The sequence below is a fragment of the Onychostruthus taczanowskii genome, unplaced genomic scaffold (assembly GCF_017590055.1).
Source record: "Onychostruthus taczanowskii isolate IOZ18803 unplaced genomic scaffold, ASM1759005v1 scaffold40, whole genome shotgun sequence".
NCBI lineage: Eukaryota > Metazoa > Chordata > Aves > Passeriformes > Passeridae > Onychostruthus > Onychostruthus taczanowskii.
Window position 1 is genome coordinate 6,704,792 of NW_024501460.1, and position 10,673 is coordinate 6,715,464.

The 10,673-nt window shown below is 51.5% G+C and overlaps 1 protein-coding gene across 1 annotated transcript; it reads left to right on the forward strand.

Moving 5' to 3' along the window:
* Positions 1-462: 462 nt before the first annotated feature.
* On the forward strand, positions 463-6,461 carry FOXF2 (forkhead box F2). Its single transcript, XM_041413249.1, has 3 exons — positions 463-616; positions 721-1,590; positions 5,564-6,461. The coding sequence occupies exons 1-3, from the start codon at positions 472-474 to the stop codon at positions 5,728-5,730; spliced, it is 1,182 nt and encodes a 393-aa protein (XP_041269183.1). The 5' UTR covers positions 463-471; the 3' UTR covers positions 5,731-6,461.
* The last annotated feature ends 4,212 nt before the right edge of the window (positions 6,462-10,673 follow it).

A 10,673-nucleotide genomic window follows, 5' to 3' on the forward strand; every position in this document is an offset into this window, starting at 1 on the left:
TTTCTCGGCCGGATTTAGGGGGGTCTGCGGGGAAAAGGAAAAAAAAATAATAGCGAGATTGAAGGAACTGATAGGCGATCGCGCTGTGGCTTTTACGAAAAAAAAAAAAAAAGTATCTATGAAAGAGTGCGGAAGAGATTGCGGGGCGGGGGGCAGGCTTTTGCGCTTCCTCTCCTTGCCGGATTAGGCAGCGGGATGGTCCCCAGGTGGGGGGCAGAGGAGGAAGAGGAGCGGCGCTGAGCGGAGCCTCGGCGGGCTGCGCGGCGCAGGGAGGGAGGGGGCCGGACCAGGGCCGGGGCCGGGGCTGGGCCGGTCCATCCCGCCTAGTGCCTGGCTCCGGCGGAAAGCAGAGGAGCCATTGCGCAAGGGACCGTGGGGAGGGATGCGCAGGGCGCTGCCGCCACCCCACCGCCGCCCGCCGCGCTGAGGAGGTGCCCGGAGGACAGCGGCCCATTCCCCTCCCTCCGCCAGATGACCACCGAGAGCGGGCAGCAGCGGCTGGAGCCCCCCGTCCCTCTCCGCTCCTGCAGCCCGGCTCCCGGAGCTCTCCAGATGAGCCGGCCGCCCTCCTCCGCCCTGGAGACCTCCACCTCCTCTTCCTCCACCTCCACCTCCTCCTCCTCCTCCTCCTCCTCGGCGGCGGCCGGAGGACAGCGGCTCCCACCGCCCCCCCCGCTCTCCCCCTTCAGGGCACCCCCCGCCCCAGTACCCACCCCGCCCCCTCCTCCTCCTCCTCGGCGGCGGCGGCGTCCTCCAAGAGCAAGAAGGCCAGCTCGGGGCTGCGGCGGCCCGAGAAGCCCCCCTACTCCTACATCGCCCTCATCGTCATGGCCATCCAGAGCTCGCCCTCCAAGCGCCTAACCCTCAGCGAGATATACCAGTTCCTGCAGGCCCGCTTCCCCTTCTTTCGCGGCTCCTATCAGGGCTGGAAGAACTCCGTGCGCCACAACCTCTCTCTCAACGAGTGCTTCATCAAGCTGCCCAAGGGCCTGGGCCGCCCGGGCAAGGGTCACTACTGGACCATCGACCCGGCCAGCGAGTTCATGTTCGAGGAGGGCTCCTTCCGACGGCGGCCCCGCGGCTTCAGGAGGAAATGCCAGGCGCTGAAGCCCATGTACCGCATGATGAACGGGCTGGGCTTCGGCGCCTCCATCCTCCCGCAGGGCTTCGACTTCCAGGCGCCCCCCGCCTCCCTCGCCTGCCACTCCAACGGCTACAACCTCGACATGATGCCCAACGCCATGGCCAGCGGCTACGAGGGACTCAGCGGCGGCCACCACGTCCCGCACATGTCTCCCAACCCCGGCTCGACCTACATGGCCAGCTGCCCGGTGACTGCCAACGGGGACTATGGCCCCGACAGCAGCAGCAGCCCCGTGCCCTCCTCGCCGGCCATGGCCAGCGCCATCGAGTGCCACTCGCCTTACACGAGCCCTTCGGCTCACTGGACAGCCTCGGGGGCCTCGCCCTACATAAAGCAGCAGGGCCTCCCCGCCGCCAACGCCGCCTCCTCCGGCATCCACTCCAGCGTGCCCTCCTACTCCCTGGAGCAGGGATACCTGCACCAGAGCCCCCGCGACGACCTCTCAGGTAGGGGCGCGGAGGGGCGGCGGGGGCGGCGGGGAGCGCGGCGCCCGAGGGGGTTTTCGCCGGCGACAAAGGTTTCTCGCGGGGGAGCCCCGCACCTCCAGGGTGTCGGAAAAAAGAGGTGCATTGTCTGCGAGAGGGAAAAATATACGCGTGGGTTGGAGCTGTTCTGTTTCGGGACAGGGGGGCTGTTCGAGGTGAGCGGCTGTGGGCACGGCTGCGAGCATCCCTCCCGCTTGCCCGGTGCCAAGAAGGAGCACTCTGAGGAAAGCCTGGCTTCGTCCCCGCTCCGTCCCGGTTGGCGCGACCCCCTCCCGGTGGCGGGGGCATGTGCTCTCGGCGGTGGCGGCGGGGTTGGCCCCTCCGCCCCGTGCTGCGGCTTCACTTGGCGGGGAGCGCCGCCGGGCATCGCCGCCGCCTCGGTAAACCGCGCTCCGCGGAGACGCGCCGCGGGAGTAATCAAATAAAGGCGTCAAATATTATCCTCCAAACCCTACCGGCGGGGAAAAAAAGGGAAGGAATTAAAAAGAAAATAAAAAACCCTCTAACACCAAACCACCCGCTTATCTTTGCTAGAAAGATTAAAGCGGATCGAGCATTATTCTGCAACCGGAGGGAAAGAGTTTTCTGGTCGCTGTCTCCCACCCCCTCACCCCCTCCCCGGCCGGTGATTACAGACAATGTCTGCTCAGAAAAATCCGAGCACAAAAATGGGTAAAAGATGTTGGGCTCTTACGGGGAATTTTTCCAAATAGCCCTTTTAAACGTGGGTCCCAGAGGTTAAGCAAACAAAGACAGTCTGGGCTGGACCACACCGAAGAGGATTTTAGCCTGACTTAACCCCTATGAGAGCGGGGTCTTGTTCAATTTTATGGGAATTTCAACAAGTAACAAATACAGGCGACCCTCAGCTCTGGGTCCCCTCCCGCCCCCTCCCTGGGCGCCTGTCAATCATTCTCCCGTCCTTCTGCGGGCGCCGCAGCCTGCCCTGGCCTCCCCGCAGCCCGCTGTCGCCATGCAAGTGGCTTTGCCGTCACCGCAGAAGGGACGTGGGCTGTCAGGGGACAACAAGCGGTTGCAAACTTTCCTCCCTTAAAAACAAAAGAGGCAAACCCCTAAAGAGCCCTGATGTGCCTTCTGGGGAGAGGCGGCTGCAAAGCGGGTCACAGTCTCACCGGCTTTTCCGCGCAGGGGAGAGCGAGGACGGGATGCGTCCCCAGCTGGGCTCCTCTGTGCCCACAGGGCTCTGCTGCTGAGGTTTAAACCAACTTTTCGGAGCTCTAGGGCGTCCTTCCACGTGCTTTTTAGAGCCGGAGCGAGAGGCCGGCGGGTTCACAAGGGCATCCCCCGCCGAACTACGTACCTTCTTCGTTAGGAATTTCTGCTTCGGTTTGTTGTTTTTGCTTGGATTTTTGTTTTCTTTTCTTTTTCTTTCTTTGGATCCTTTTCCCCCTCTGTTTGTTTTACTATTTGCGGCCGCGCAGTTCGCCACGCAAGGCCCATGGGGCCACGCGTGGTGCAGGAGTGGGACTGGCCCGGGAAGCGGGGCTGGGAGGCAGCTGCTCCTTTCTCCTGCCAGACACCTGAGGTAAGAAAGCTGATTCCTGGAAGAGAAATTTTCATCCAGAAACAGCCCTATAATACCTCTACAAAACAAAAAGCAGAGGGAGAGAAAGCAAGGGTTCTGGTCCTCCCGGAGTTCCACTGCGGTTTCCGAGGCTGGGCAGTTTAAATCCGAATTGTTTCTGTTCAAGGACGGATACAGATGCATACCAACCGCTGGACGCTGTCTTAATGTCGACCACCAGCGTCCGTTTCCAGCAGCTCAGATTTAATGCCATCACTTTGCAAAACAGTGTTTCTTCGCTTATTTTCTACAACTCCAGGGTCTGGGCCCAAGCCTTTAGTGCAAGCCATACGCAGTTCTTGATTAACTGAACAAAAAATAAAATTCTTTATTTAATTTATTTTAGCAGATCCGATCTTTATTTATGCACGATATGTCAAATCTCTGTGGCACAAATATTTCAGAAGAGTGAAAGGAGATGGGGAAAAAGGATCCGAGATATTTTATTTCTACTTATAATCAGCAGTAATCTTTCTCTTCCTGTCCCCGCGAAAGCAGTAGCAAGTGAAACTCGCCTTTCCTTTTCTCTTAGTTAAATGCAAAGCAAATTCGGTGGCTAATCACTGTTGGTCGGTCAATAACTCTCTACCCATGACAGCGTCAGGGAGGACTTAAAACCGTGAATTTATATCAGACTCAAGAATAAGAGAGGTAAAAATTGGAAACAGGAGGCTTGGTTCTGCTAAAAGGATTTTGAAGCTGGGGGGCGGGGGGAGCTGGATTTTTTTCGCAGACTATTAAATCCTGCTAAATGATTGAATCAGGATTGTAATAAAGTGCCCCAGTTTATGGTGAGCATACCAGCAGGGTTATTAGAAAGCCGAGGAAATCCAGCGAAATAATCACTTTTATAAAGTGAGCTCTGCGGGGTGAAGGAGGGGACAACGCCGGAGGAGAACGGGCTGTGCGCGCCGCCGGCCGACGCTGCCAAAGGGTTCGGCTCCGCCATCCTCAGGAAAACCGTGGACGTTTCCCTCCTCTTTCTTTTTCTTTCCCTTTCCCCCCCTATACCCTCACTCTCCTGCTCTTTCTTTTGCTGGGGTTTTTTTGGTGTTTTTTTTTTTTTTTTTTTCCTCGGCCCCCCCGCCCCCCCTATACCCTCACTCTTCTGCTCTTTCTTTTGCTGGGTTTTTTTTGGTGGTTTTTTTTTTTTTTTTTTTTTCCCCCCCGCATTTTTTTTTTTTTTCACTTGACCCTCGGTCATATTTGACAGGATCCCGCTAGCCGAGTTTGACATCCACACCAAACCAAAACCCTCACTGGCTCTACCCTGCGGGCCTTGCTCCCCTCCACGCCGGATCCAGTAGGAACCCTGCCAGACCAAAGATCCCAGCACGGTCCTACGGCTCGGTTTTGGGGGTGGGGTGACGTCTCCCATGCGGCCCCCGAAAGGCTGCCTTAGGCTGTGGGAAATTACAATGGGAATTTGCGAGGTCATTTGCATGTCGGTGCCACGGATGTACTTGGCTTGTTGTTGTTGATGAACCGTGGGGTGTATCTTATGTTTATGAAAGCACACACGCGAAAAGGCGTGAACGCTCTTACATGCACACACATAAATAAATACATACTGTATCAACACACAAACTGATTCTGACTGGAATTCTACCTGCAGCCGCTCAAGTCAGAAGCAAAATCCTCCCAGGAACCCGGTAGGGAGTGGGAAGAGGGAGGAAAGATGGGAATCGGGTTCAAATGGCTGTGATGCGCGCAGGGAAACACACAAGTGGCATCGCCTCCTCTTCCCCTCTCACACACGCACAAAACACACACTCCCCCATCCTCCCCCTCGCTGAGGCTGCACTACCCCTCCACTCCGATAAGTACCAAGGCAGAGGGCAGACAGAGAGCAGTGCGTGTGTGCCCGCGCAGGAGGGATGCTCAGAGATGCCCGCGGGGTCGGGATGCGGCCGGGCACGTGCCCGTGGGCATCCACCTCCGCATGCATTCCTCTCCTCAGCCTGGGTGCCACAAGGCTGTCTAGTCTAGAACGTCCCCGCAGAGCGGGCTCGGGGGCTCGTACGAGCACGGCTGCAGCTCCGAGACGACCTGCAGGCGATGAGCCGGGGAATCCACTTCTCCTCCTCGCTCGGGGTAATGGAACCCCCGGGCTCTCTGCCCTGCAGCAGGTCAGGCTCTGCCCCTGGAGGAGCGTCCAAGTCCTCTGCCAGGAAAGCCAAAGATGAGTTACCAAACTCGGTAACGGGGGAGCCGAGACCGGGGGTAAGGGAGCGGTGTTCCAGGTCTGTGCAGGCAGACTCTTCTCCCTGGGTGAGGGAGGAAGGACTGCTCCACCCGGTCAAAGCTCTCCGACTTCTGAGCAGCTCTTGTTATTTCCTTCTCTTGCAGTGGGACTGCCTCGCTACCAGCATCATCCCTCCCCAGTGTGTGACAGGAAAGATTTTGTCCTCAATTTTAATGGCATTTCTTCGTTTCATCCGTCCGCTAGTGGATCTTACTACCACCATCACCACCACCAAAGCGTCTGTCAAGACATCAAGCCCTGCGTGATGTGAAGCCCCAACAGAGACAATCAGGTGTCACTGAACAGAGCCGAGGTGTAGACGGACCCACGCAGATTAAATATAATGTGCACTCTGATAGCATTGATAGTACACGAGTCACTTAGCAAATTGCCTAAGGAAACAGTGTTTTCGGTCCCACTCCACCCCCTGAAGAACACGTACAGCCGATGTAATGCTCCAAAGGTCTTACTAAAAGAAAAATGCCTTGCGTGATATTTTGGCTTAGGGGGGACGTAAGTGTCCTTATGCCAAGTCTGACCACCTTAATCACAAACTGCCTTTCTGCAATCTCCTAAAGAACCGACCTTTGGGAAAGGGAACAATTCGACATATTTTTGTACGAGAAAGTGTCTTCGCATAAGAAAAGTAAATGTCTCCGCACCTGCGAGGACTCCCCCTTCTGTTACTGCGTTAGCGGGAAATGTACTTTTTTTATTGTGTTCTCTCCCCGAGCCCCACCAAGGACACTTTGTGTGGACTTCAGCAACGATCAATTGATATTATTAAAACAGTATTGTTTAGCCCTTTCGTGTATAGACTGTAAGAAAAGTTCAAATTTTTTCCAGTATTGCAGCAATACATCATTTTGTTTTTTATTTTTACAAAAGTTGTTTTCTACCACAATATTTTTTAAAAAATTATTTTAAATAAATCTCGTGTATACTCACACACTATTGCTTTAAAAGGAGAATATATTTGCACTTATGTATACTTTTTACAGTTTGCCAAAATATTTTGATGTACAAATTTTTTTCCAATAAAATGTATATAACGACTATCACTAGACAGGCGCTTATTTTCCCTTGGCTCCTTCTGAGAAAACTCTTCCACCCCGGTATCCGAGAGAGTTAAGGATGCAACCCCAAATCCTCCAGCCACTGCAGGTGGAGGAGGGGAGCGAGGGATTGACCCGGGCAGGCCAGTGCCTTGCTCTCCGGGCTGCACCTCCCGCCGACACCCACTTCCCACCCTGCTTTCCACGGCTGCTGGGAAGACTTTGGAATAGCCGAGGCAGAGGACACAGAAGCAGGAGGGACGGGACAGCATGAACCTCTCTTGGAGGGCGCCTCCAGGACTGAAACGCTCTCCCCGCTCTTTGGGGATGCGGCTGGGTGTCCTCGCGTCCCCTTTCCCCATCGCGCCCTCGGAATCCCTTTGTGCCCGAGGGGACTTTGCCAGGTGTAGGGGCAGGAGCCGCTGTGCAATGCGGGCTTGGACCCGAGAGGGAATGTCACGGGGGGGAGGCGATAAAACCGTGGCTGGATAAGGTCTGGGGCAAGCACCGACAAAGGTGAGGGCAGAGAACCGGGCCGGAGAGGAGAAAAAGAGGGAAAAAAAAGTACAAAAGAAAACAAAGAGGGGCCCCCGAAGCACCCCAAGCAAGGCGATCCCTGTCCCCACGGTGCCCCGCGGATGGCGAGCGGCCAAGAGTCGGAGCCGGGCGCCAGGAGCTGCTCGTCTGGGCATCCTGCAGAGCCGGGGGCCGCGCCAGCCTCACGGCCGGGGGATGCGCTCCGAACACACCCGGGCCCACCGCACAGCCCGGTCCGGGGGAGTTCGGCACCGTCACCACCTCCCGTGCAGCCCGTCCCGTCGGACGGGGACACAGAATAGTCCCCGTACCTCAGCGGGCACCGACTGCCGACTCTGCCCTGCCCCGCTCCCGGGCGCTGGAAAGGGGGACAGAGTTTCAGCAAAATGTGTGCACACATATAAGTGTAGATATATATATATAGATATATATATATATATATATATATAAACACATACGCATATATATATGCGTGCACACACACACCCCCACACCCATATATATATATACGTATATAAAAATTATATCTATGTAATTATACATAGACATAAAACTCTTCATCTTTAAAATACATATTTATGCTCAGACATGCCCTTTTCTTCCCTGAGCTTCTCAGGGCCTGTGATAAATTATAAAGTCAGTTTCAGCGTTTGCTCCGACCACAGTGCTGTGTTTACATTCTTTCCGAGGCAAGCCTGCATGGTCGTAATTTATATCCTAAACACTTGAACGTAACTTGTTTACACAGGAATGACAGGACCTCAAAGAGAAAAAAACTGCCTTTCCCTGCCGGCGGCCGGGCGCGGGGCGTCAGTGCCCTCCAGCGGCCCCGGCCCGCAGCGCGCCGGGCTCCGGCAGCTCCGCAGCTCCGCACAATGCTTCCACAGCGAATGTTTTAAAAAATTATTATTCTTTTTTCCCCCACCTTCTGAGTGCTGTTATATACCAGAAGATGTGAGTAATGCTCCCAGTGGATGGTCTACTAAGAAAGGGGGATGATTTGCTAGGCATCTTTCGGTTTTGGACTTCTGTGTTCTCCCTTGGCGATTTAAGACTATTGAGGTTCCCTTTTCCCCGTTAAAACCTCTGAAACAAAGGGCGTTTCAGAGGTTGGACTCTTTAGACATCAGTATCTTTCTGGGTGCTGCTAGCAAAACGAACTCAAACTCCTTTTTCTGAATTGAAGGGTGACTTAAATGACAGGGAGGAAAAAAGTGGACAGATTTTTAAGTTAATTTGATCTGATTTTGTTTTGATATTTGATTTTATTGCAGTACCTTCTACCCTAGGAATTCAGCCCTTGTTTAGTCTAAAGAACTCCAGTGGCTGCAGAGCCAGTGAGAGTCATGACCAAGAGCTATGCCCCTGTGAGGACAAGGTATTTACATTTTAGCCATACAGTTAAAAATTCCCTGCATCTTTTAACGTTTGTTAGCAGCCATTGAACATGCCCAAATTCTTCACATTTCACAAAAAGCAATTCTCTGTTAGATATCCAGCACACTGAGTCTTCTAATCACAGCAGCAGTGACACAATACTCATCTCTGAGACTTGTGAGGACTTACAGTGCCAGAGAAAGCTGAAATTTCTAGAATTAGAAAAAAAAACCCCAAAATCTAGATGTGTACATTTAATCTCAGCATTGTGAAAGACTCCAGCAAGGCAGACCCAAAATGGAGCAGGCATGTGCTGGTCGGTCTGTAGGGAAACCTGTGGCTTCTTTGCTAACGTGAGCATCAGTGAGTATAAAACATGGGAAGGTCTCTGTGTCTGCAGCTCTCCATTACTGCTCTTGTCTTTGAACATGGCCTGTTCTCTTCCTCTTTTTCTCTTAATTCCTTTCCTGCTAACATGTCCCTGACTGCTTTGTTTCCTATGTTTTGGTTGTAAGGAGTTACAAGATATGTTTTTCCCGCTTTAGCCGTGTTATAACCCAAGTAGCACCCAACAACAGCCTCACACCTCTGCTGTGTCTGAAAATAAAATCACTGTCGACTTTCAACCTAGGACTTCAGCCTTCACAGTGATTTTGTCCTTTCAGGTGGGCTCAAAGGAGGATGTGAGCAAAGAACTTCTAGGTACACTTCTGGTCTGTCCTAGTGAACAGCTTGTGTATCCAGAAAGCTACATGAGCTTTTCCAACCAGATCAGTCGGTCTAATGCATTAGTAATGCAAACCGTGCCTCCCTAATGACCCCGCACAGCCACAGCTACAAGAAAGCTACAACTAAATTACAAATAGTTAGTCATGTAGACTGATGGCATAGCTCACATTTGGTGAGGTGCTGAGGTAAATGGATTGAACATAGACTAATCCAAACATTTCCATTATTAGAACACGCTAGGCAGAGTCTCCGTGGGATGGGAATGAAATCACGCTGGAGTGCCTCAAACAGTTTGCGTGTGATCCACTATAATCTTACATATATATTTTCTCCATTCTCTGGTTTCATCACAGTCTTACTGCCTCAGTGGAGGGATTTTGCTTGTGAGGGTGTTTATATTACACAGAAAAAAAACCCCACTCAACCACTTGAAAGCTGGGATCATTTGAGTAATCATTTTAACTATGGCAAAATTAGCCAAATGCTGAGATATCTTATGTGGGATGTTGAATTTCTAGCCAATAGTGGACCAAAGCATTCTTTAAAACAATGTTTATCAATCCCATTAAATCTTCTTGCTCATTATTCTATTAAGACCAACAGCAGATGAACATCTTGCTGTGTTTTGGCTCAGCTGGCAAAATACCTTTAGCCAACACAATATTTTCAATTTAGTGTGAGAGTTTTAGCCTGCTGTGGAGGCAAAGAAAAGTAAAGATTTTTTTAAACTCAATAACAATAAGCCTGATTTTATTGAACTAGAAAGATTTGCTCATAACATATACATGAGGTAATATTTAAATAAGACTGCTCAATAAAATGCTAGGTATGTCACTTAGAGAAAGCAAGGTGCTGTTTTCAATTATAATTTTAATATACCTGAACATGTGAGTACTCCCATTAAAGTCAAAGGGATTATGCAGACGCTTAGAGTTAAAAGTGCTTTGCTGAAGAAGGATGATGAGACCAGAATTAAACACTGCAGGTCCCTCCTATGTGCTGCAGCTGAGGTCTGTATAAGAAAAGGAGTGGAATATACCTGATTCATATACAGGATGAAAATTAATTCAAAACATACTTCAGCTTTGAATAGAGATGTGTTCTACAAAACCTGCTGGCATTAATCTGCATGAAATACTGCCTTAGCTAATAAGAACACCCGGGCTTTATTTATATATCAAGCCATTTGATAGATATAAATGAAGAAAGAGGTAAATAGAAGCCAACATATTTTTGAATAAAAGCCCAGAGGTTCTTTCAGAGTTCAATGATCTTTGTGTCTAGATTATAAAGAATTCAGAGCAGCTTCATGTGACTTGCCAACTACTGAATAGAGCTCCAAAACATCTGTAATATTAAACAACTTCAAGCCTCCTTTTTATGCTTGTTTTCATCCAGCAGTGATTTATAGAAATCTATTGGCTTCTCCACTGGTCTTTTCTAAAAAGAAATATGCAGGGAGGAGGAGGAGGTTTTAAAATATGTTGGGACACCGCTACCAAACTGCAGCTGGAAA